Genomic DNA, 24,279 nt, shown 5'->3' on the forward strand with positions numbered 1-24,279 from the left:
TCTCAAGAGATTTAAAAAGTGAACTTCAAGATGCTCATACTGGCAGCTCTGAGAGAGAACAGAAAGGTCAGAAATTGCTTTATTCATATAATTTCTGCTCCAAATTTCTGCTCAGTATGTAACAGGATTTTTGTGTCCATGAGCAGCACAAACACAGTGCCAGGAACACCCTGCCTGGGCTGTGTGATGGGTTAATATTATTGATATTTATTTTTAAACAAACATGGAGAGTCAGTCCTCTGGGGAATAGAATTAGATTTTTTATAAGGAGATAATAAGCTTTGCAAATTTGCTCATTTTGTCATTCCTGTGCTGTTTTCAAACAACTAAAACAGAAAGAAAGACCACAGGTGCAAGAAAGGCCAGGAGCCTTAAGGAGGAGCTGATGAATTATCAATTTACACACACTTATACCTGAGGCTGTGACTCAGTGAAGCCCTCACTGAATCTCTCCACTGGCAAAGGGAAACTCATTTAAGCTATAAAGAAAGAAATCCATTGCTCAGGGTCAGAAATTTAAAAGAAAGGAATTAAAATAAAATAAGAAGTAAATAATAATAAAATAAAAATAAAATAAATAAAATAAAATAAAATAAATAAATAAAATACAAATAAAATAAAAATAAAAAATACTTAAAATAAAAGGAGAATGAAAGGGAAGGAAATGAGTGGCTTGGTGGGACACCTTCCTCTTGCTGGCTGCAATGAGAACAGGAAAAGGGAAAAAAGGAGAAGGGAAAAGTGAAGGGGAAGGAAAGGAAATTTCAAGGATATTTCAAGGAAATTTCAAGGAAAGGAAATTTCAAGGAAAGGAAATTTCAAGGAAAGGAAAGGAAATTTCAAGGAAAGGAAAGGAAATTTCAAGGAAAGGAAATTTTAAGGAAAGGAAAGGAAACTTTCAAGGAAAGGAAATTTTAAGGAAAGGAAAGGAAATTTTTAAGGAAAGAAAGGAAATTTTAAGGAAAGGAAAGGAAAGGAAAGGAAAGGAAAGGAAAGGAAAGGAAAGGAAAGGAAAGGAAAGGAAAGGAAAGGAAAGGAAAGGAAAGGAAAGGAAAGGAAAGGAAAGGAAAGGAAGTGAATGGATTGGCAGCACACCTTCCTCTTGCTGGCTGCAATGAGAGCAGGAAAGGGAAAAGGGAAGGGGAAAAGGGAAAGGGAAAGGAAAGGGGAAAGTAAGGGGAAAAAGGAAAGGGGGGGAAAAGGAAATGAATGGATTGGCAGCACACCTGCAATGAGAGCAGGCAGCCAGCAGCTCTCCCAGGTGTCCATCAGCAGGAACCACCACATCTGGCCATTGATGGGGAAGGAAAGAGACAAAAAGGAAAGGGGGAAAAAAAGGAAAGGAAAAAAAAAAAAGAAAGGAAAAAAAAAAAAGGAAAGAAAATGCAAAGGAAAGGGAGAAAGGCAATGAGTGGCTTGTGGCCCACCTTCCTCTTGCTGGCTGCGATGAGAGCTGGCAGCCAGCGGCTCTCCCTGGTGTCCATCAGCAGGAACACCACGTCGTGGCTCTCGATGAGCTCCTCCAGCTGTGCCACGTCCTTCTGAGCCTGGGCCATGGTCACCTCTGAGAAGTTCACGGGGTGGCCTGGCATGGGGATGCTCATGTTGTAACCCTCAGAGCTCTGGAGAGAGGACAGAGAGAGAAATCAGTAGTTCAGAGGGTGATCTTGTGATTAAAGAGGTGTGAAATTCAGCACAGAGCAGAGGACAAATTCAATTCCCCTTGTCAGAATGCAGAACCTCTCTGTGGTACAGTGCTGGGGTTTCTCACTCTGGATTTAGGCAGAACACACTCAAAGTCTTAGCAGGATTAGTAAATCACTACAAGAACAGAGTGGAGCTGCTCCTGGGTCCCAGGGGTTACAAAACAGCACCCCAATGCCAAGCAGCCATATTTACACATGATTATGATCAGTGATTGAAAATTGTGTCCTGATTCTCCTGCCAGCCCCTTCCCACATGATTTTAACAGGCTGCAGTTTGTATTTCTGCTGCTAAATCCTGCCTCAGTCACAGCCACGTGCAGCACCACACACACTGCTCCTCATTTTCAGCTCCTCAGGAGGAGAACAGCCTTGGATGATTTCCCTGTAATTCCCAAGCCATGTGGGAATCTGAGACAGCAAAAAGCACTCTGAGACTTGTCACTGCAGAGCTGCAGGATTTGTTCCTGTGGCAGAAACATTTCCCTCTTTCCAGCCCATTACTTGGGCAGGACACACTGAGAGCAAATACTGAGCCCAAGAAGCATCTACACAGTGCATGGACAATGCAAATAATTCATTCACTCCTTCGGAAATGTGGCAGCACAAGCTGCCAGAATCTGCTGGAAGGGAAGGAAGGGAAGGGAAGGGAAGGGAAGGGAAGGGAAGGGAAGGGAAGGGAAGGGAAGGGAAGGAAGGGAAGGGAAGGGAAGGGAAGGGAAGGGAAGGGAAGGGAAGGGAAGGGAAGGGAAGGGAAGGGAAGGGAAGGGAAGGGAAGGGAAGGGAAGGGAAGGGAAGGGAAGGGAAGGGAAGGGGGCCCTCATTTATGTCACAGAAGGACAAGCCTTGCCAAAGCCTCCCTGTTTGGCACTGCAGGAAAAAATTAGGAACCAAAATACAAAAACTGAATGAACCAAGCATAAAATTCCATGGGAAGAGAGGAGAGGAAGGTTGGTGGAATGTGCTTTGGCACAGACCAATTAATGATCAGCACAACTCATAAATCAGGTGAGACAAATGACCAAAAGGATGAACACACATAAATAACAGACAGAAAAAACAGACAGAAAACACAGACAGAAATCACCCTGAGGATAAAAAGAACCAGGCCCATCCTAGCAGCTTGAAGAAATGACTGTGGGTAACAGCTGCATTAACCATACCAAAGGATCCACCTCTTTTTCCCCCTCTGTACCATCACCAGAGACATCAGGACATTTTTGGGCAGGCTTTAATTCCAGTGTCATTATCTCCTCCAAAATTCCTGGTAGGAATACAGAACTTAATCCATGTTGTGTATGAATAAAGTGTTCATGGATAACCCATCAAGCCTGTGCTGCTGAAATGCTGATTGATTAGATCAGCTCAATTCACACTGCTGGTGACTTAGGAAGGCAATTATTTGTTTAATAAATTAAAACAAATAAGATGGAATTAACTGCACCACAAAATGGTCAATGTGGTTTGTAAATACTAAAATCCTACCAGAATTCAAAAAAAAAGCTCAATCCAGGCATTGTAGCTGTAGGATACAGACAAGCCTGGCAACTCCAACAATTTTATTTGAATAACTGTCCCTCAAAACAAAGACAGCAGTCACCAGCCAAAGTGGCTGAGGTGCATTTGGCAACCAAACAATGGCAAAAAGAGCTCAAAGAGCACATTAGCATTATTTTAAAGAGGAGTAAGTGTCTATACATATCCCCAAAGAAAGATCTTGCTCATTCCACAGAGTCCAAAATCTCAGGAATCTAAGAAAAGTTTTAAAATGCCCCCCAAATTATCCTAAAATATTTAGTTAGCATCTCATAAAATATTAGAATGACATTTAAAAAAGGGGATTGTATGTTGTTCTCTCTGCTGGCTGTTAAAAAACCAAGCTATAGCTTCTAATATAGAAAATCAATTTAGAGAAGATTGCAAATTTGGGGTATGAAAATAATAGGAAATCTCAAAAATACATTTATTTCTCCCTCAGGACCTGCTCCCAGAGCAGACAAGTAATAAATCTGACCTGGCGTTACTCAAAGCTCCTTAGGACATCCTAGACAAGAAAAAAATTTACTTCACTATCAACAAGCTAAAAATTTACTTAATGATCCTTAATTATATTTCATTACTACAAATATTTACTGTCACCCTGCTCTTCTAAAGTTCTCCTACGCCTTCTGATGTTTACATTTTTGTATTGGAGTTTCTCATGCACTGTTTCATGTAAATAATGATTGGTTTGCATTACTTTCTGGAAGAGGAGAGTATTGATGGACTGTTGGTTTGACCAGTGTGGTTGGAGAGGTGGCAATTTCATCCTCCAATCCACGGTCACTTTTGGAATTCTATAAATATTGAGGTCCAGAAATAAACTAGTTTTATTTGCCTTGACATCTCAGCGTGTGAGTGCCATTCATTTTGTGTCATATTGTGACAATTTACCTCAACAAAATTACCAGGAAGAGAAATTTGAAGTAAAAATATTTCAGTAGCTAACTGAAATACTTTAGTAACCACCTGAAATATTTCAGTAACCAACTAAGATATTTCAGTAACCAACTGAAATATTTCATAAAAACCCTACGTAGTGTTTTTAACGTTTAACTACTACAACCCGGAATAGCAATTTAAAGTCACTTTTTTTCTTATTTTTTTTCCTTTCCCCAGTGACAGCAACATGGAAACTAATGATTTTACCACTCCTGGGAAGATTTTCTGCAGCCTTTCTGCTGCTGCCAGAGCCTTGGGCTTGCCCCCACTCAGGCAATCCTCGAACTCGTAGAGCGGCTGCCGCACGGGGTTGGAGTAGGAGATCTTTGCATTGTCCACAAAAGTGATTTTCCTCACCCCCCAGCCCTAAAGGAGAACAAAAGTTAATAAAGATAAGTACAAACAGCCTTGGGAAATGTTTTTGTGTAATGTCATACACTCAACGTTGGAGTTTGTTCGCTTTTTTTAAGCTACAAAAGTTTTTGTAGTTTTTTGAAGTGACTGAAATAAGGGGACAGAAAATGTGCTTGCTAAATATTCTATATATAATAAATATATAAATTTTATTATAATATATATATAAATAAATGTGTTTTTTAAATGCTAAATACAGCACTTAACAGAAATCCCTCCAACCCTACTGAATTCACTGGAATGGGGGTGAACACCCCTGAAAGGAATTACCAGCACAGTTATTTCAAGTGCTTCACTATGAATTTGGTCTTTGTAGCTTGGTAATTTGTTCCAGAATTTCTTTTTTTAATATAAAGTCAGAATATTCTGCCAAGGTTCCCTTACTTTCTCATGTCAGCAGCTATTGAGAGGTGCCCTTACTATTATAATTATATTATAATATAGTACATAGTATAATAATTATAATATAATATAATATAATATAATATAATATAATATAATATAATATAATATAATATAATATACATATATATTTTGTCAGCAGCAATTGAATTATTATTTCCATTAGGTACAGATCTCTTCCCCTGCAATTTCTAATATAACTCATGTGCATTCTGTATATTCTGATGCAGAGAATGCAATTTGGATCTGATGTGTCATGGCAGCTGGACAAAAGAATTAAATTAATTTAGATTTTATGAGAAGCAGGAGATTATTTGTGAGAGGAAGGATTCACCATCAAGGTCCTTGCCACACTGGCAGCCCAGGGTGGCCAGGCTCCCAGCAGGCAGACACTTGGCAGCCACAATCTTCTCCAGATCCAGAGTAGGCACCAACCTCCAGCAACATCAACTTCAAATTCAGATCCACGGATGATTCTGCCAACCTGTGCCATGGAATACATAACAACAACTTCTGAACCCTCCTGTGCTTCTCCAACAAAGGAATCACTCGTATTTCAGCTGAATTAGTTAGTTTTTTTAACAATTTTTTTTAAAGGAAAGAATTCAGCAGTATAATAAATAGGTAATATGAAAAACAGACAAGGGGCTTCTGAAATGTAACAATCTAAAACTAAAATTTCAGTAATAAAATTAATGCAAATATGAAAAATAAAAATGGTGTCTCAGCCAAGATTCTTGTTAAGCTGAGTGCTAAGACAGATAATTTGTCCATAAATTTTTGGGTTTTTTTAAGACTACCTGGGTTCCTGTATCCAGTTACACCTGTCCTTAAACTGAAATATTCCACTTGTGCCTAAAGCATCTTTGTGGAAGTTTGAGAAGAAAATGAAGTAGGAAATCTGTGTTCAAGCAAGGGGCAGATTTCTTTATATCCATCAGAGCACAGGGGTGTTAAAGCCCCTCACCAAGGCACACCACCACAGGTCTCAGATTCCTGCAACTTTCATTCCCTCACACATCATAAATAAAATCTTTTCAGCATCCACAAAATTCTTTGTCCAACAAGGATTTAAATCGCAATTGTCAAGGGTGGCATTTTTACCAACACCTCTTTGGGAAGCTCTTAGATAATTTAACCAAGTAAAGAAGGTCAAGAAACCTAAAGAATTAACAACCCTGAGATGAACTTTATTGAATATCTGTGAATACTCTGAGAATTTCCATAAATGCTTCATAAAAATGGCTTTGCTTGATGGGCTGAACCTGAACCATCAGACCAAGAGGTTTTTCCAAGGCAAGGACACAGATGCAGACACTCTGTAACCTCATTCTTTTCAATCCATTGCCCAAACAAAATGATAAAAATTATTAAAGTCACATTTCCTGAGCTCCCTTCCTGTCCCACTCTGACAAACCCCAAAGGATGAACTTTCCCCCATGCTCATTTTCATGAACACCCTGCAGGTTATGGAATTCAATGAAATTCCACAGCCTGTAACAATCTGACCTACATTTCACTCAATTTTAAATAAACGCACTCAGAATTCTCAGCTAGAGCCCAAAATTGCCAAGATTTCTGCTGCAGGCAGTGCACTGCATACCCAGTTTTTGGGTATGAAGACAAATTCTAAATATGTGCTCTGTGAAGGTCCTTCCCGCCAAAAGAAAGTCCAAACATTATCCAGTGGATGTTTTACTGCATATTCTTCCCTATTTCACATTTCAACTTGCTATGGATTAAAGTAAAGAAAACTGTGGGAATTTAAAAGATAAAAACCAAACCTTTTTGGATCCATGCATTCACTGAGATTCACCATCCTTGGCCCCATGCTTCCCTTTTGGTTCTATTTCCCATCCAACAGCTTTTGGACAATCTGTTTGAAATATTCAAACACAAAAAAAAAATTAAAAACCCAAACAAAACAAACAAACAAGTAAGTGGAAAGGAAAGGAGAAGGAAAGGAAAGGAAATGGAAAGGAAAGGAAAGGAAAAGGAAAGGAAAGGGAAAGGAAAGGAAAAGGAAAGGAAAGGAAAGGAAAGGAAAGGAAAGGAAAGGAAAGGAAAGGAAAGGAAAGGAAAGGAAAGGAAAGGAAAGGAAAGGAAAGGAAAAGGAAAGGAAAGGAAAGGAAAGGAAAGGAAACCTTAATATCCTAGGACATAAAAAAATAAATTTTTTTGGACTTAACCCTGTTGGAAAAAACCTTATTTTAAACCTGCCAGTAAATAACCTGTAGTTTAATCTTGCTCTCAGGTGTCCCCTGTGCTGCTTTTGCCTGTTCAGCTTCAAACCCAGCACAGAGCTGGCATCATTCCCCATCAGATCTTTAATGCCAAGCTCAGTAAATTCATAATTCAGTCAATGTTACTAATTTCAGTCATCATTTCATGGTCCCTAGACCCCATCTGCAAATTCAGTGGAGAATTATGTAACCTTAATTTATATAGAATGAAATGAATTTGGCAACAAGGACATTCTGAAGCATTCAGAACTTTTGGCTGAGGTAGAGAAAATGTGTGGTGGCTGTCCTGTACCTAGAAATTTAAATCTGAGATATGTTTTTAATATTTTAAGTTTACTGCTTTAAAAATACACCTGGATGTGTCACTATGGGATTAAAGGAACACTCCCATTCTGGGGCAGATTTTTATAATTTTAGAAATTCGCCAGAAATTTTGATCCCATAAATTCACTATCATGTTTTTCCTACCTGAGGGACTGTATACAAATTAGACAAACTGGTGTTTTATTTCGTTTTCTACGCCACCAGCAGGATTTTTCTTAGTTTTCAATTAGAAACACAATTACAGGAGGAACAAATTAAAGAGAGAGCATTCCTCTCTTCTTTCTTTGTTGAAAAAGGAACCACTTCCTTTAGAGATATTTAACAGAAATTGAAACAATTTCAAATCCATTTGAAACAACTTAGCATAAACAACAATTTTGTAGCAGTAATTTATTTTGCCATGTCAGCAGTGATTAAGAAGGCGAAAAAAAGGGGAAAATATAGTTTTTAATGGCTTACCTGAGCCCAGGGGTGCCTGTGGCAGTTTGATTTCAAAGATGATGCTGTGGGTGATGTCCCTCACCCCTTGCATGGTCCTGTCTCTGAAGCAGAGCACCTCAAGCCTCTGCAGAGCACTGCCCCTGCCAGCCAGATAAAAGAGAAATAGAGACAGACATGCAACTTTTTTAATGGAAAAGGGATTTGTTTTAGCACCATTTCACACAGGTTTAGTCCTTTGCAGATTCTGAATGAGCCTTTTTGTCTTGGTACTGACAGTGTTGTCTTTATTAGGTACAGAAAGAGAAATAATTCCTGAAGTGTCAGAAAATGACTGGTTTGGTGTGACACAGCTCCAAAGCATTGCCACTGTCCAGCCTGTCCTTGCATTCAATCCAGCACTGGACAAAACTGCAGATTCAGAGGAATAAAAAGCAGAAAAGTACCAGAGCAAACATCAGGTGACATGCTGGGACTTTGCTGCAGCACCAAGATTCTCTGAGTTCTCATATATATCCTTTTTCCTCCTTATGATTCAAACCCCCAAACAAAAAATGAGAATTCTAGTGCCTAAACCCTTCTCAACCCCAAGACCGTGTAAATGTAACACAGGAAGAAAACCTACTAATATCAATTTTTTAAAGTGTAAGTCTGCTATTACTTGACACTAATTAATTATTTAAATTCACAGGGTATTTTAAATAAGATTTGACACAGCTGGATGGTACTGGCAGGGTGTGAGGCTGGCATTCCCAGGCAAATGCTTCCATTTTAGGATTGTAGGAATTTGTGACTGACAGAAGGAAAAACCAGAATAATGCACAAAATCAGAATCACTCCAAGTGAATATCAAGGGAAAAAAGAAAATCTCAGGTGGGTGATATGAGTGAAACACCATGGAGAAAATTATCTCATTTCATATCAAGCAATATTGATATTAGTGAAATACCATGGAGAAAATTATCTCATTTCACATCAACCAATAAATAATCTTGGTGGGAAAGAATAAAACAGGTACCATTTGTGGGCTGCCAGGATCAGGAAGTTTCTCAGTGGCCATCCTGGATACTGGGATAAATACAAGGATCATAAACTCCAACTGTCACCTGCAAATGAAATTATTCAATTGAGAGAACTCCTCCATCCACAGTCAGGCAAAGGGTATTTGGCATTTTTATTTAAAACTTCTGGCCTACAGACACATTTTGCATATTTATAAATATTTAATCCATGGTCACACCAGGTTTTCTTCAAGCTTTTGCCACAGCTTTGAGATTTCTTCAGTTTGGCCTCTTCAGGGGCACTGGATGTTCCCTGCAGTAAATGCATTTTTATTACTTTAAAAACACATTTAGGAGGGAAGCCCAGCAACTGAAGCCTTGCTCCAAACCCAAAATTCTGCACTGATTTTGGGATGATCAAAAAGTGACAGGGCACAGGCCAGCAAGAGAACAAATCAAAGGGAAAACAGCACAAAAATCACTTTACAGCCACCCTCAGGACACAACCACCGTGCCCAGCTCAGTATGAAAGCCTCAAACCATTCACAGATTAAACATTTAATTACATAAAATTATATAAAATTCTCATTACCTTTTCTCCTTGGTCTTGAAAGAAGCCATCCCACTTTTCAGCAGGGATATCACGACAGAATTATCATGATACTTGATTAAAAAATAAGGCAGGGCTGTCACCCCCTCCTCCTGGCAGAGGTCATCATAGGCTTTCTGAAGGGCTTGGATCTGAAAGTGCAAACCCAACTGAACCAAGAGTTTTAACAATTCTGCACTGTAATATGGAAGAAACTAAAATTTTTTAAATTTTTTTCCGAAAAACTAAAAAAATAAGTTCCTTTTCTTGTCTAAACATGCATTTTATTAATAATTTTGTAATTTTAATGAGCTGGCTCACTCAAGGGATGCCCCTTTATAAAGATTTTTTAAATGAGTTTCAAAACCAAAGCTGTATCCATAACTACATATTAATATTCATTTTTATATACAGCTTAACATATATATCTCAAAAATAAATATAAAATATATAGCTTAGCATAATGATCTCTTCAAGAACTGTTTGCCATATCTGCACCTAAACTGAGATAATTTAAACAAATCATGGAACAAAAGGTAAATACAAAAACATAGAAATAAAAAAGTGAAGTTTTTAAAATAAATTAGTCTCCAATTAATTCAGGATGTGATGACAAAAATATTGAGTTTTAAAGCTCACAGGAGTTGTCAGTAGTGCAGAATTCACAATCTTTAGGATTTTGAGTACCTGATTTAGTGAGAACCTGTCCCCAAGACAGACAGGCTTCTGTGTGATCTCAATTCCATCAGGGAAGCAGAGAGCAGGGTAGCAAAACCAGTAATAGAAATGATACTTCTTTAAATCCTAGGGGAAAAAAGTAAAAAGTATAATTAGGTAATAAAGAGACATATCAAAATAAATTATGTAATACTAATTAAAATTAATGGTTTTTTATTTTAACCATGGGAACCACAGGGGTCTTCACCTCACAATGATTTTAGAAAATCATAAAAATACTACAAGACTTCCATTCTCTGTATATGTTTTAATTTAAGATGTAAACAATGTGTGTACAATCCTTCAGGCTTTGTTAGCAGGAGCATTTAGTAAAGTTTTCAATTAATTAAACATGAAACAGCTGCTCTACTTCTACTGATATCTGTAAGGCCATCAGGTAATCTTATAAATTTTTAGAAAATAATATAAAATATATTAATGCAGCATTATTATAAATAGAAAATATATTAATATTCCTAAAAAGAAACTATTTCACTACTTCCACTACAAGTAGGAGACACAAATTATCTGTACTCACTGCAAATGTCAGCAGCAGGAATCTGTTCAGGAGCATTGGGTTCTCCAGGGCAGCTCCAGATTTGATTGATTCCCAGATCTGCCATGGATTGTGGGAAGAATCCAAGGAGGAAGAAAAAGGGCAGAGAAACACCAAGAGAAAATGAGAACAGCTGCAAAAATCTATAATTCTTAAAGTTTGGAGATAAACATTCAGTGATTTTTTTTAAACTGAATTTATTCATACAACTATCTGCGTTAAAAGGATTTTAAAGGTCAGACAACAGGGAATTACAGGGCCACAGGAATGCAAAAAATTCCTAGTTTGGAGTGAGGATATGCATGAAAACTTTGTTACTCAAGGTAAGTAATTGAAGAATCAAGGACAGGTCAAACTAAAGCATCTTAAATTTGACTTTCACCTCTCCCCAGGCCATGACATTGAATTAACTGCTGACAGAGCAGGCAGACCAGCCCCTCTCACCCATCTTTTTCTGGCTTTATCTCAGGTTTATTGCTCCTGTGGAGCTTCCCCATCTCTCTGTCACACAGATAAATTGCATTAATCTGAGGTTTAAACCAGGCACTGCTGGGTTTTGGGTACGAACACAAATTTTAAATATGTGCTCTACAGAATTCAAGTCCCTGGCAGCTCCAAGAGCATTGCAGAGCTTAAAATGTGTGAAGTTCTCCATGTAGAATTAGTTATCATTAATTAAATTAAATCTTTTGTAGAGAACAGTAAAAAGCAAACACCAAACTCTTCCTTCCAGAATAAGCTAAATCTTGAGGCTACCCAGGACTGGAGTATCCCTAAATTTGGGGCAGAGTGTGAAGCACTTCAAGGGGTAGAAAGGATTTGAAAACACTCAGTGAGTTGATTTTAAATCTCACCTCATTTGCTTCCTTGTCCAGAAGTGCTTTCTTGTCACAGGATTTGAAAGTCTCAAAAGTGTTGGTGTTATACAACGTTCCAAAAGCAGGACAGCAACGTGCTGGTATTGAAGCATTCCTGGGAAAAAGAAGGAATATTTTAAATTCAGCCAGAAGGAGTTAATTTTTTGTGACTCAAAGCAGTCCCTCCACTGCTTTAAAGTTCATTATTAATTTATTCAGGAAAATTGCCTTTCCTGACCTTAAAATGTACTAATACAGGACAAAGATCATTGAAAATTGGTCTAAAAAGGATGGTGACTGTGAGAACAAAAATCTTTGGTAAAAAGATTTTTTACCAAAGGGAAATAAACTCCACTCCTGAAGAGTTTATTCTTATGTAGAGTTATTGATTCTCATGTAGAATAATTGATTCTCATGCAGAGTTACTTATTCTCATGTAGAATTATTTATTCTTATGTAGAATTATTTACTCTCATGTAGAGTTATTTATTCTCATGCAGAATTATTGATTCTCATGTAGAATTATTGATTCTCATGTAGTTACTGATTCTCATGCAGAATTACTTATTCTCATGCAGAATTATTTACTCTCATGTAGAATTATTTACTCTCATGTAGAGTTATTGATTCTCATGTAGAGTTATTGATTCTCATGTAGAATTATTGATTCTCATGTAGTTATTGATTCTCATGCAGAATTACTTATTCTCATGTAGAATTATCTATTCTCATGTTGAGTTATCTATTCTCACATGGAGTTATCTATTCTCATGTAGAGTTATCTATTCTCACATAGAGTTTCTCTAACTAATATATCAATTTTATGTCAGGAAAGTGTCTCCACACATAAATGAAGGCAAACCCCAGCCTGTACTTACATATCAAAGGCACTGAACTCCAGTGTCAAGCGAGCTGGCAAACCCAAAGGATCACCTGGACAAAAAAGCAGCAACAAAGCTCCTTTTAAACAAAAACATTGGGGTTACTTCTGTTTTTTGTTGATGTAAATTACAGTGAAACATACAAAACTCCCAGCCACTCTTGGTAGTGTTTCAGAAACATCTGAAATGTGCCAGAGGAGCAGAATAGGCTGAGAGGAGAGGCAGGAATTGGCAGGGCCAGTGGGATTGGCAGGGCCGGTGTAATTGGCAGAGCTGGGTGGAACTGGTAGGGCCTGGTGGAATTGGCAGGGCCAGGTGGAATTGGCAAAGCTGGGTGGAACTGGCAGGGCCTGGTGGAACTGGCAGAGCCTGGTGGAACTGGCAGGGCCTGGTGGAACTGGCAGAGCTTGGTGGAACTGGCAGGGCCTGGTGGAACTGGCAGAGCCTGGTGGAACTGGCAGAGCCTGGTGGAACTGGCAGGGCCTGGTGGAATTGGCAGAGCCCGGTGGAATTGGCAGGGCCAGGTGGAACTGGCAGGGCCTGGTGGAACTGGCAGAGCCTGGCGGTCGGTGGGTGCTCACCGTTGTAGTAGTAGCCCTTGATGAGCTTGGGGGTCTCGTCCAGCCGGTACTGGTTGAGTTTCCTCTGGGTCAGCTCGTGCCAGAAGCCCGCGTCCAGCGCGCTGCTGAACGGAGCGAACTGCAGCGGCACCGAACCGGCACGGCCCGGCATGGCACGGCACGGGGCTGCTGCGGCCATGGCCCGGGGGGAGCGCGGCCCTGCGAACAGAGACACTGAGGGGTGGGCACCGGGACTCCGGCACCGAACACGGCACAGCCACACGGGAATGGCACCGGGACATCGGCACCGGGACAGCCACACGGGAACGGGACCGGACACGGACACAGCGGGCACGGCACGGCACGGCACGGGGCTGCTGCGGCCATGGCCCAGCGGGAACGCGGCCCTGCGAACTGAGACACTGAGGGGTGGGCACCGGGACCGGGACAGCCACATGGGAACGGGACCGAGCACGGACACGGCACAGCCACACGGGAACGGGACTGAACAGGGGCACGGACACGGCAGAGGGACACCGGCACCGGACACGGCACAGCCACATGGTACCCGGACCAGCACCGGCCCTGCACAGCGACATGGACGGACAGAGGTTCAACACGGGAACGGGACCGGACAGGGACACGGGAACGGCACAGCCACACGGTACCGGGACTGGCCCCGAACGTGGCCATGGCACTGTCCCTGTACACAGACACAGGAACGGCACAGCCACACGGCACCGGGCCCGAACACAGACATGGGTCCATCCCCGCACAGCCACACGGCACCGGGACCCGCACAGTGACACGGACTGACAGAGGACCTACACAGCACCGGCACCGGGACCGAACATGGACATGGCACCGGCACCGGGACCGAACACGGACATGGCACCATCCCCGCACACCGACACGGCCCCGGCCCGGCCCGGGGCAGCCCCCGCCTCCTGTACGCCTGACTGCAGCCCCGGGAGCCGGTGAGGCCCGGGCACACCGACCGCGGGCTGCAAGGGGCAGAGCAGGCACCGTGCCGGGGCTGTGACCCGGCAGTGGCAGTGCCGGGGGCTGTGCCGGTGCCGTGTAGGCTCTCTGGACCCGTGGCGGTCCATCCCCGCTCGCCCTTACCGGCTGCGCCGCTCGCTCCGCACTTCCGGCATGCCCGGCCGGCGCACAGCGGTGATGTTACCGCGGCGGAGCGTGTGGCGGGCGGGCGGCGCGGGGTGATGGCGTGAGGGCCACGCTGGGCGGGCCGGTCCCGGTCCCCATCCTCATTCTCATCCCGATCTCCATCCCCATACCGATCCCGGTCCCGATCCCGACGGGATGCGGCGGTGCCCGCCCGCCCTCGGTAGCATCCCCCGCCTCGGGGCAGTCGGGCTGACCCGCGTCTCGCAGCGCTCGGAGCCGTCCGTGTGTCCGCTACCGTATGATGTTCCTACTTCCCCGGCACGCAGCAGAGCCCTCAAAAAATTTAATAATTTACTATAATTCCATTTTAGACGGCGGGAAAATGTCCAAAGGTGCTCCTGCACTGCTGTTTCCCCTCCTGTCGGCGGCGTTTGCTGCCGGTGTGGAAGAGCTCGGTGGAATTCCCGGCTGGCCGCGGCATCCCGGGCTCGCTGCTGCCCCGCCAGGTGTCCCTGCTGTCCCTCGGAGAGCTCCGAGAGCTGTAAACCAGCACATCTCAAACCCAGCGCACCTCTGTCAGAGATACATAGTATAATACTGGCTTTTCGCAAGTGTTAACATGGATTTTGTATGTGTGGTGTTAAAGTAACTTTGTTATAAAGACACAGGTTTTATTTCTGTTGTTAAATAAGCTCAGTAATAGCTGATTAGCTCTGTAGTTCTGATAACAGCAGAAATAGCTGATGTAAGTGTGCTTAAAAAAACCTGCTTGGATGGGATAACATCCAATGAACGCCTGCACAGATCTGCCAACTGTCAGCACTCACCCTCTGAAGAAAATATGGACCATATTTTGGACCAAAATATGGACAGTTATGGACCAAAGCCCACGACTGGAGTGAAATAGGAGTCTCCTCCAGCCAGGTCTCATAAGCTCTTGGAGATCTCTTTCACACCCAAGACAGCTCAGCTGCCTCAGAAGGCATAAAAGCAGCAGGATGGCTTCTGTGGTAGTGTTGGAAACAAAAAGTTTTGATAAAAGGCAAAATAACAAAACTCTTTACAGAGAAAAACCTGGTGCAAGAGGTTTTTGCTCCTGGCAAAACACCTCACAAAAGCCATTAGTTTCTTTGTTCTCTTCTTTTTCTAGTAAATTGCTCTTGGGACTTTGTGGCTCCAGTCCAATTGGCCATCCTTAAGTTGAGGTGAAGTCCCCCAGGTCCTATGAGATGTCTTTTTCACTATTTGAGGGAAGAAACTCCTGAGTTTATTTCCCTTTTGAGGAGACAACGGATAGTTTTGTCACTCCATCAACAGAGGGCACATTCCTGTACTGGATGTGATAAGAAGGGACCAAAACCACAGCCGAGGAATGTGCATGCTCTAAAAAGGTGGACCCGAGGAGGAGCCATGCTAAACAGTTCTTGGAACATGTAAATTAGTTTGGGGAACGTTTACCATGGGGGAAAGTTTACAAATAATTGTTTGTGAATATGCAACAGCTGATGCAATAGAAATGGTAAATGAAGGGTGTTTCCAAAATAGCAGGTGTGCTTCATGGCTGAGTGCCACATGATGCACCCGGCCATAATAACCTATGCTCCATGCTGCTATTGTCCTTTATTAAACTTTTTAAATTTTCACATGTGAAAAATGTGTATTTTGTGATTGGTTTTTTGCAAATATTAAAATTAATATTATATGTGTTATGTTAGAAAGTTATGTTGTATTAATTTTCTTTAGTAGTCTGTTAAATATAGTTTTAGATTATAACATAATGTTAAAATAGAAACTATGCTATGTAAAATACTTTTTTTAAAGAGAGGAATGAGGTACTCCCACTGAGATAGCAGGCACAGGACTCCTAAATCTTTCAGAGAAAGAGAATTTATTGCTCTCCTATCAGAAGAAACTAACTTCTTCCTGCCTCACTCAGTCCTGAAAATGCCATCAGGATTAAGAGGAAGAAGCTGACCCTGCCCAGACAGAATCCTGTATTTGAATGGAATTTATGCATCATGTATGAGGTGTATGATTATGCAACAAGTTATTGTTTTTAAGGGTTAATCCTCTGTTAACATGTGTCCTTTTTCAGGCTTATTTTGCCCAGAAAAAGGTACCCGGATGTCTGTAACTCTTTGTTTTTATTGTCTCCTATTGTCCTAAATCCAAATTGTCCAAAATTTTTATTACTCTAATTATATTGCTATTTTTGCAATCATTTTATTACTATTAAACTTTTAAAATTTTGGAAACAAGTGATTGGTGTTTTTCACACACAGGAGAGTGAATGTGTTTTTTACAAGAAATCCCCAGACTCTTGTTGTGTTCTCTGAAGCTCAGTGTCCTCTGACCTTGGCTGTCAAATGGAAAACACTGAAAGCATTTTACAGGAAACCACTCCTGAAATATTCTCTTGAGCCTTGCCCCACGTTGGTGGGAGGTTTCTCCGTTTCTTACCGTAATTTGCTTTCCTCTGCTTCCCTCACATCCAGAGCCACTGGAACTGCCTGCTAGTGAAACTCAAAAATTTTCTTAGATACTTGCTATTTAAAATATGCACTGTCCCATTTCCCTGTTTATTGTTATCTAATAGCTATAAAATTGGTTATCACAAATCCCCTGTCTTTGCTGGTAGCACAGTTACACAAAGATCATGGGTAAAATGGCTTGAAATTAAAAAAAATATTCAGGCATCTTTATTTTCCTGGGTTTAGCTGTTTGAATGTTCTTTATTTTTACCAAACATTTTTGTTGTTACAGTCACCATCATTTTTAGACCAATTTTCAATGATCTTGCTGAAGTTTTGTCATGTATTAGTGCATTTTAAGGTCAGGAAAGGCAATTTTCATGAGCAACAGGACAGATTTCTTGATAACTCTCAGCAGCCCATAGGTAAATGAATTTTTCAGCACTTATAACTGTGGCTGACTTTTATTTCCTCAGGGATCATCTAAATTACCATCCATTCTGGCCAGAATTGCTGCTGCAAATCAGAATAGGAAAAAAACAATTTAATGGCTGTGAACCTCAGCAATTGTTTGTGGAAGGCCAGGGATTAGAGAATGTGTTTCAAAAGGTTCTGTTCTCTACTCCAAAAAGGTGCATTTTACTACTTGTGCAGGTGTTCCTCCTGCAGTGAAAAAGTTGTCTGAATTCTGCAAAGAATTTTTTTGGTTTTAAGTTCTCTCTCTGCATTTTGCCTTATTTCTCCTAGATTTAAGTTTCCTAATTGCAATTTGTCCTGTGTGCAACTTGAAACCAAAGTCAATTAATATCTGAACCTTGCATGATACACTGATACAGCCTGAATTCAAGTTTATTCCTTTAGCACATTTCCCCAATGTACTAAAATGCAGATATATTAGGGCTTCATTTAATATTGAATCCTTTAAATACAATTAAGAAACTGTTCAGAATGTGGGAAATTCAGCAGCATAACAAAATGAATGAGAGGAATTTCTTTTTTCTTTGAAACATCAAAGCCAGCCCAGCTTTCAGTTGTGCTTCAACATCTTCTTGGTCTCTTTTCCAATACCAAATATTAAATTATTTTGTTTTTCTCCTGAAATATTTGGCAGCAAGATTTATAAAATACAATTAAATATAAAGGATAGAAAAGGTAAACATATTTCATGTATAATCAACTTAATTCTGCAAGTCTAGAAACAGCAACCCACCCTTCTGGAACAGATGATGACAGTATATTGAACATGGGAACTCTTTTGGGACATAAAAAAATCTACCTTTTTTCCCAGCAAAGTTAATGTACAGTTAATATAAGCATGATATCAAAGAGATACAGTAGGATACACAGTAAAACTTAACATTTGATGAAAAGTTTGTGCTTTGGAGGAAGCTATAAATAAATAGGGGAGTTTTTTTAAACAGGTGCAAGTTCTTTCTTTGACTGTGCAAAGTACCTCCACTTGCAAATCTCACTTCACAAGCAATGTGTTTCATGGAGTAAGTTGAAAGAGAAAAATGGTTTTGGCCAATGACAGAAATGTGATTTCTTCCTTTTGTGTAGCTGAATAATTTATAATCACTGAGGAGGTTTCTGTGATGGAAGTGGTGGTCTCAAATGGTAAACGTTGACAACAGTGTTACAGTTCATGTACTGACCTTGAGTTTTTCAGATTCTTGACCTGAAGTTGCTCTTTAAATGTGTTTAAACTATTAAATGCACATTTCCCACTTTTACAGATTACAGTTTGCCAAAGTCTTTCATTGTACCCATCCTTTGGAACCAGAACATTTTGTTGGGTCAAAATCCTGAGCTGCACTTGAGCTCCAAAACCCCAGACCAGCATCAATGAATGTGAAGGATCTTTTTAAAAGTCTTCTTGAAATTCTGGTTGCAGAGAGGGTAGAGGAACGGGTTCAAGGTGGAGTTGATGTAGCCCAGCCATATGGTGGCCCTGTGCAGCTCTGAGAGCTGCTTGTGGTCGTGGAAGGTTATCACCATGAAGAGCACGAAGTAGGGGATCCAGCAGAGCATGAAGGCTGCCATGATCACCCCCAGCTGCCTGGCTGCCTTCCTCTCCCTGTTCCCGTGCCAGTGGATGCTCCTGGAGTGCCCGTGCAGGGTGTGCCAGGTTTTCCTCAGGAATGCCATTCCCCTCGAGTCCCTGCGCTCCGTCCTCCCCTGAGGACAGCAGGCTCCTCTGGGGCTGGCCTCTGCCACCTCAGTGAAGGTGTGGTGGTCTGATACCCCGCTGGAGTCACTGTCCTGGCAGCCGGGCTGCTCCTCATTCCCAGGGTTTTCCGTGGCACACACCCCCCTCTTCCCTGCTTTATCCACGCCAGGCTCAGCCTCGGCTGTGCTGAGAGAGAAGCAGCTCCAGTTCAGGACTTTCCCATTACTCAGGGCCTTTGAAGCCCTGTCAGGATGGCTGAAACAAAGCTCTGCCTCCACTTTATGGGGCTCTGGAGAGCTTTTCTTTTCTGCACCGGGGGTGTTCCCACCTTCGACTTGCTCCTGGAGGCAGATATTTTTCCCATCCTTCGTCTTGGTCTGAGGAGTGGTGGCCTTTTCTGCGGAGCACCAGTAGGAGCCATTGCTGAGCTCTCTGTGCTGGCAGTGCTTTCGAACAGTGCTGAAGATTCTGCAGTAGAACCACAGCATCAGCAGCGAGGGCAGGTAGAAGTTGAGGATGGCCGCCAGCACTTTGAACCAAGTCACCTCGAAGAACTCCGTCTCACACTTGCTCCCCTGCACCGTCCTGTGCCCGTTGTTGGCAAAGACGTGCCAGCCCAGGATGGGGATGAGCCAGGTGAAGGAGAGCAGCCAGACCCCCAGGATGAGCAGCGAGGCCCTCATCTTGGTGCGGTACTTGAGGTACCGGAGCGGCTGCTGCACCGAGCGGTACCGGTCCATGCACAGGATGAAGAGGTTGAAAATGGAGGCCGTGCTGGCCACGTAATCCATGGAGAGCCAGAACAAGCAGGCTGCCAGCCCCAGGGGCCACTGGGGGCTCAGCAGGTCCACGATGTTGAGGGGCATGACGGCCGCCCCCACGATCAGGTCGGCGATGGAGAGGCTCACGATGTATAAATTACCCACGGTCTGCAGCTTCTTCTCCGTCCTCACGGCACACAGCACCAGGATGTTCATGACAATGGTGATCAGGGAGATGCTGCCCAGGAACAGGCCTAGGAGGGCTCGGGGAGCGCTGCTGGAGGCCTCTGTTGTGTTGTTGGACATCTTTTTGGTGAGGGAGAAGCGGAGTGGGCGTCCAGGCCTTGGGCGTTCAGTCATGGTTTGCACTCCTGGCTGAAAACGTGTTGGGCTGCTTGGGGATTTTTATTTCCACAACTAGAGGAAAGGAAAAAAACCAACTCAGTCACTGCAGTAATAAGATAATAAAGCTAATTTGTGCCTCAGCTTAGCACTGTCCCTTTTAGGGCTTTCCTAAAAAACAAATTTTTAAGACATTTTACATGTTGAGTTTGCTGTGTCTCTTGGATGAGGTGAAAGATGAGGAATCTGACTCCATGTTCTCAGAAGGGTGATTTATTATTATATGTTATTTATAATATATTAAAGAAATGCTACACTAAAATTATACTAAAGAATAGAGAAAGGATACAGACAGAAGGTTACAAAGGATGATGATGAAAACTCATGGCTCCTTCCAGAGTCTGACACAGCCAGAGAGTGATTTGTCATTAAGTCAAAACAATTCACATTAAACCAATCTAACAATCACCTGTTTGATAAACAATCTCCAACCACATTCCAAAGCAGCAAAACACAGGAGAAGCAAATGAGATAATATTGTTTTTTTTTTTTTTTTTTTTTTTCTGAGGCTTCCTAGCTTCCCAGGAAAGAAATCCTGGTGAAAGGATTTTTCAGAAAATATGACAGTGACATTTACATACAGGTGATTTGTGTTCTAGGAAACCCCACTAACCAATCCCAAACAGTTTTCATAGAGTTTCATCTCTTTCTGATCCCTCAATCTGAAGAAGAAATTTAATTCCTCACAGTTTTAATTCATCATATCTCGTTAAACAGCTGATTTTGAACCATAACATAAGCTCCATATTGGCAAACCAATTTAAAATATGCTAGTAAAAAGCAACATTTACATATTTTGTACTAAATAATTTAAACAAGCCAGTGCTTATTTACAGCCTCCAACAGTTTGGGAATCCAGCAGTTGGCAGTCAGTAGGCAGTCGTTCAAATTATAGGTAATGAGTAATCTCTTCCTACACAATTTAGGCTCACAGAGATTTCAAACACTTAAAGATGCCAGGCCTGTTTGAGATCAAATGCAGAATATTAGGATTTTTCAGGATTAATAAGCATCTTCTGCTTCCCAACTGCTAACTTCATGTATTGATTCACAGTGCAGGATCGATTAATGATATTTTAGATCTTGGAGCAAATGATAAGTGACCAAATTCTGCCTCCTATCCATTGATGAAAAATGTCTGTGAGGGTGACACACATTCTATGCCATTTTATAGCTTGTCTGAGCTTTTGTTCTGGTAAATCTCTTCAAGCAATAAGGAAGGAAATTGAGACTGTGCATATATTTGCTCAAATTATTTACACAACTAGCATTGAGGTATGCATGGGATTTCTCACCCTCATAACTCCAAACGTGTCCAGAGCAACACAATGCAGCAGGTTGTTCAATAATCAGCATTTCCTATTGAAACTCAGTGATGCAATACTTCATTTAACTTTATCCCTTTTATTCCAGTAATCAGAGTTTGAGCTCAAATGATTTGTGCTGCCTTGTGAGAGGTCAAATTCCTTCTTGCCTGGGTTTTACTCACAGGTGGGTGTTGGGAGAGGAGCTGTGTCCTTGGTGCCTGCAGCATCCATAGGCAGAGGAGACAGGAGTACCTGGGGAGTGCTGTGATCCTGGATTCCTTCAGGCTCTGCCTGGACAATTCCTCTGAGGCAGCTGCTCACAGCTCACGGAGCATATCCTGAGAACGAGGACAGAAATTATTCCATGAGTGTTGAGGACAGAAATTATTCCATGGATGGAGTCATTTCTGCGAACAGGAATTGCTGGACAGGAGCCATTGCTGAGGACAGAAATGATTCCATGGACGCTGAGGATCGAAATTATTCCATCGATGTTGAGGACAGAAATGACTCCATGGATGTTGGAGACAGAAACTGCTCCAAGGATGTTGAGGACAGAAATTATTCCATGGATGCTGAGGACAGAAATTATTCCATGGATGCTGAGAGCAGAAATGATTCCATGGATGTTGAGGACAGAAATGATTCCATGGATGTTGAGGGCAGAAACTGCTCCATGGATGCTGAGGACAGAAATTACTCCATGGATGATGAGGACAGAAACTGCTCCATGGATGATGAGGACAGAAATGATTCCATGGATGTCGAGGATAGGAATGACTCCATGGAAGCTGAGGACAGGAATTATTCCATGGAAATTAAACCAGCATGTCTGGAAAGTGGTTACATCCCAGTCTGTGTCTTTGTCTCCAGCTCTTCAGGTGTGTTTAAGTGCAGGGGCACGGCCAAGGCAAGGAGCTGATGTAAGAAGCTGGAATGACTGATCTTCACCCCCACGTACTCCCATTTAAATTTATGGCAAAATAATGGGAGAAAAGGCAACTTTAACTCTTTAACTCAGTCTTCAGCTGGAAAAAATACCAGCAAAGAAATCTGCCTGGTTAGCCAGCTCTCCTTGGCTGTGTATGGAATACATGAACTGCATTTGGGCCTGGGCTGGATGATCTCCAGAGATCCTTCCAGCCCTGACAATTCTGGGATTCTGTGAATAAACCAGCAGAATACAGTAAATGGTGGTCACTGCTTCCCAAACCTTCTCCTGGCACTGCTGAGGGCAGGATTGAGGAAGCAACGTGCAGAATTGATCAGGGGAACTCCTGCTCCAAAGCAGGTTAATGTGCCCTTTCTTCAGGAGCTACTGATGTCATTCCTTATCTCTAACCCAGTAGAAGAAAGCAATAATAATGAATAAATGGGCTTTAATGTTTGCACAGTTTAATTACACTGAAACAAAGTTCAATAAGAACAGATTTAAAAACAAAAAAGCAGCCCAAAACCTTGGATTGCTTTGTGGAAACTCTAAACCCTGACCTCACCATGAAATGCCTCCTTTATTTTTGCTGTCTGTGAAGAGCTTTTCCTACAGGGAGGCTCAGCAATCATGATTTGTTATTGTATTACATTTCCAAGGAGCAAGAATTTACTGGGAGATGCTGAGTGGATGCCTGGTGCCTCTTTAGGGCAGGTGCAATCTATTAAGCCCTGAGTGAGTGGGAGAAAGTTCCTAGAAACTGGCAAGTCTCTTGCTGATAGACTTTTAAGAAATTAGAGCTGCAAAGAGCAAAATTCTTGTTCATCAGACTAAATTCAAGCAGAAAGTGAGATTTTGATTCAGACTAAATTCAAGCAGAAAGTGAGATTTTGATTCAGATGGCCTTTACTCACTCTGTTGTACCTAAGAAACTTATTTATTTATGGTGATATTTTTCCCTTAAATTATCCTTGAGCTGTTGAAAGCACTAACATGTTAGGAGTTTGATTAATTTCCCTCTCAAAAACTCATTTATTTTTCAGTAAGGGAACAGTCTCTATTCAATGCCTGCCAATATTCAAGGAATATTTTTTGATAAAAAGTGAGTGAAAAAACTTGGTAAAGCTGCCTGTTGTTCCCACTGAAATGACAGTGTCTCAGTCCAGCCAGGACAGTTTGGAAGTGCAGCTTCAGTATCCTTCTAGCAGCATAAACAGCTACTTAATTAAACAATTTTCTACACACCACTGTGTTTACTTCATTTTTTTTCCCTAAGTAAATTTATTGTGTTTAAGTTTCAGCCTTAACCTGAAGTTATCAGGAGATAAATTCAGACTTTTTTTGACACTGGCTGGCATTTTGTAAACAACTCTCTTTAACACTTGGCCTATAGTCCATGAATATTAAAAAGAGTTAACAGAAGATGGCCACATTCCAAAGAATGTTTTGGCCTTCTAAATGTAAGCTCAGACTTCCATGAAAATCCTCTTTTAGCAGCTGAATTGTCTAGTAAAAATTATACTAAATGTCAGTTTTTCCATGACAAAACCCAGTCTTGTTCTTGTGATAGCATTTCCCAAATACGGGTTATTTTTACCAAGAGATTGGAGGAAAATCTCATCTTGACAAGAATCCCAAAGCTTCCAGATATGGCATTAATTTTCTCTGCTAGTCTAAATATTACCAATAGCAAAAAAATGGTCATTAATGTGATCTCTTAGCAAAAGAGTATTTAGATATAATTTTCTTCAAGTACTGCTGTGCTGTCTTATATTCTTTGCTCCATTACCTGTGTGTAAAAAGGGAATTTTCTGTAGGTGCCAGACCTGTGAAATCACTGCTGTGATGGATGAAAAGTCCTCTGTGCTGTGATGCAGGAAATAAACCCTTGAGCTGTAAAATCCCTTATAAACAAAGGGGAATTTCCCAGCAATGTGGCTCCT

At 41.6% G+C, this 24,279-nt stretch overlaps 2 protein-coding genes across 2 annotated transcripts in view; both read right to left on the reverse strand.

Annotated features, from left to right (window-relative positions):
• The window catches only part of ATG7 (autophagy related 7), a 94,780-nt gene extending 80,456 nt beyond the window's left edge, over positions 1-14,324 (reverse strand). Inside the window, 18 exon segments of the mRNA XM_058812902.1 lie at positions 1,428-1,622; positions 4,392-4,550; positions 5,335-5,355; positions 5,357-5,443; positions 5,445-5,484; positions 6,785-6,846; positions 6,848-6,876; positions 8,027-8,148; positions 9,024-9,084; positions 9,087-9,111; positions 9,599-9,645; positions 9,648-9,747; positions 10,283-10,399; positions 10,851-10,928; positions 11,723-11,840; positions 12,604-12,658; positions 13,188-13,385; positions 14,292-14,324. Coding sequence (XP_058668885.1) covers positions 1,428-1,622; positions 4,392-4,550; positions 5,335-5,355; positions 5,357-5,443; positions 5,445-5,484; positions 6,785-6,846; positions 6,848-6,876; positions 8,027-8,148; positions 9,024-9,084; positions 9,087-9,111; positions 9,599-9,645; positions 9,648-9,747; positions 10,283-10,399; positions 10,851-10,928; positions 11,723-11,840; positions 12,604-12,658; positions 13,188-13,365 — 1,494 coding nt within the window. The 5' untranslated portion in view covers positions 13,366-13,385; positions 14,292-14,324.
• A 2,692-nt stretch (positions 14,325-17,016) lies between these two features.
• HRH1 (histamine receptor H1) lies at positions 17,017-21,738 on the reverse strand. Its single transcript, XM_058813015.1, has 2 exons — positions 21,588-21,738; positions 17,017-20,113 (listed from the first exon to the last, which is right to left on the reverse strand). The coding sequence occupies exon 2, from the start codon at positions 20,054-20,056 to the stop codon at positions 18,608-18,610; it is 1,449 nt and encodes a 482-aa protein (XP_058668998.1). The 5' UTR covers positions 20,057-20,113; positions 21,588-21,738; the 3' UTR covers positions 17,017-18,607.
• Between the last annotated feature and the right edge of the window lie 2,541 nt (positions 21,739-24,279).

This window comes from Ammospiza caudacuta, chromosome 12 (genome assembly GCF_027887145.1).
Source record: "Ammospiza caudacuta isolate bAmmCau1 chromosome 12, bAmmCau1.pri, whole genome shotgun sequence".
NCBI lineage: Eukaryota > Metazoa > Chordata > Aves > Passeriformes > Passerellidae > Ammospiza > Ammospiza caudacuta.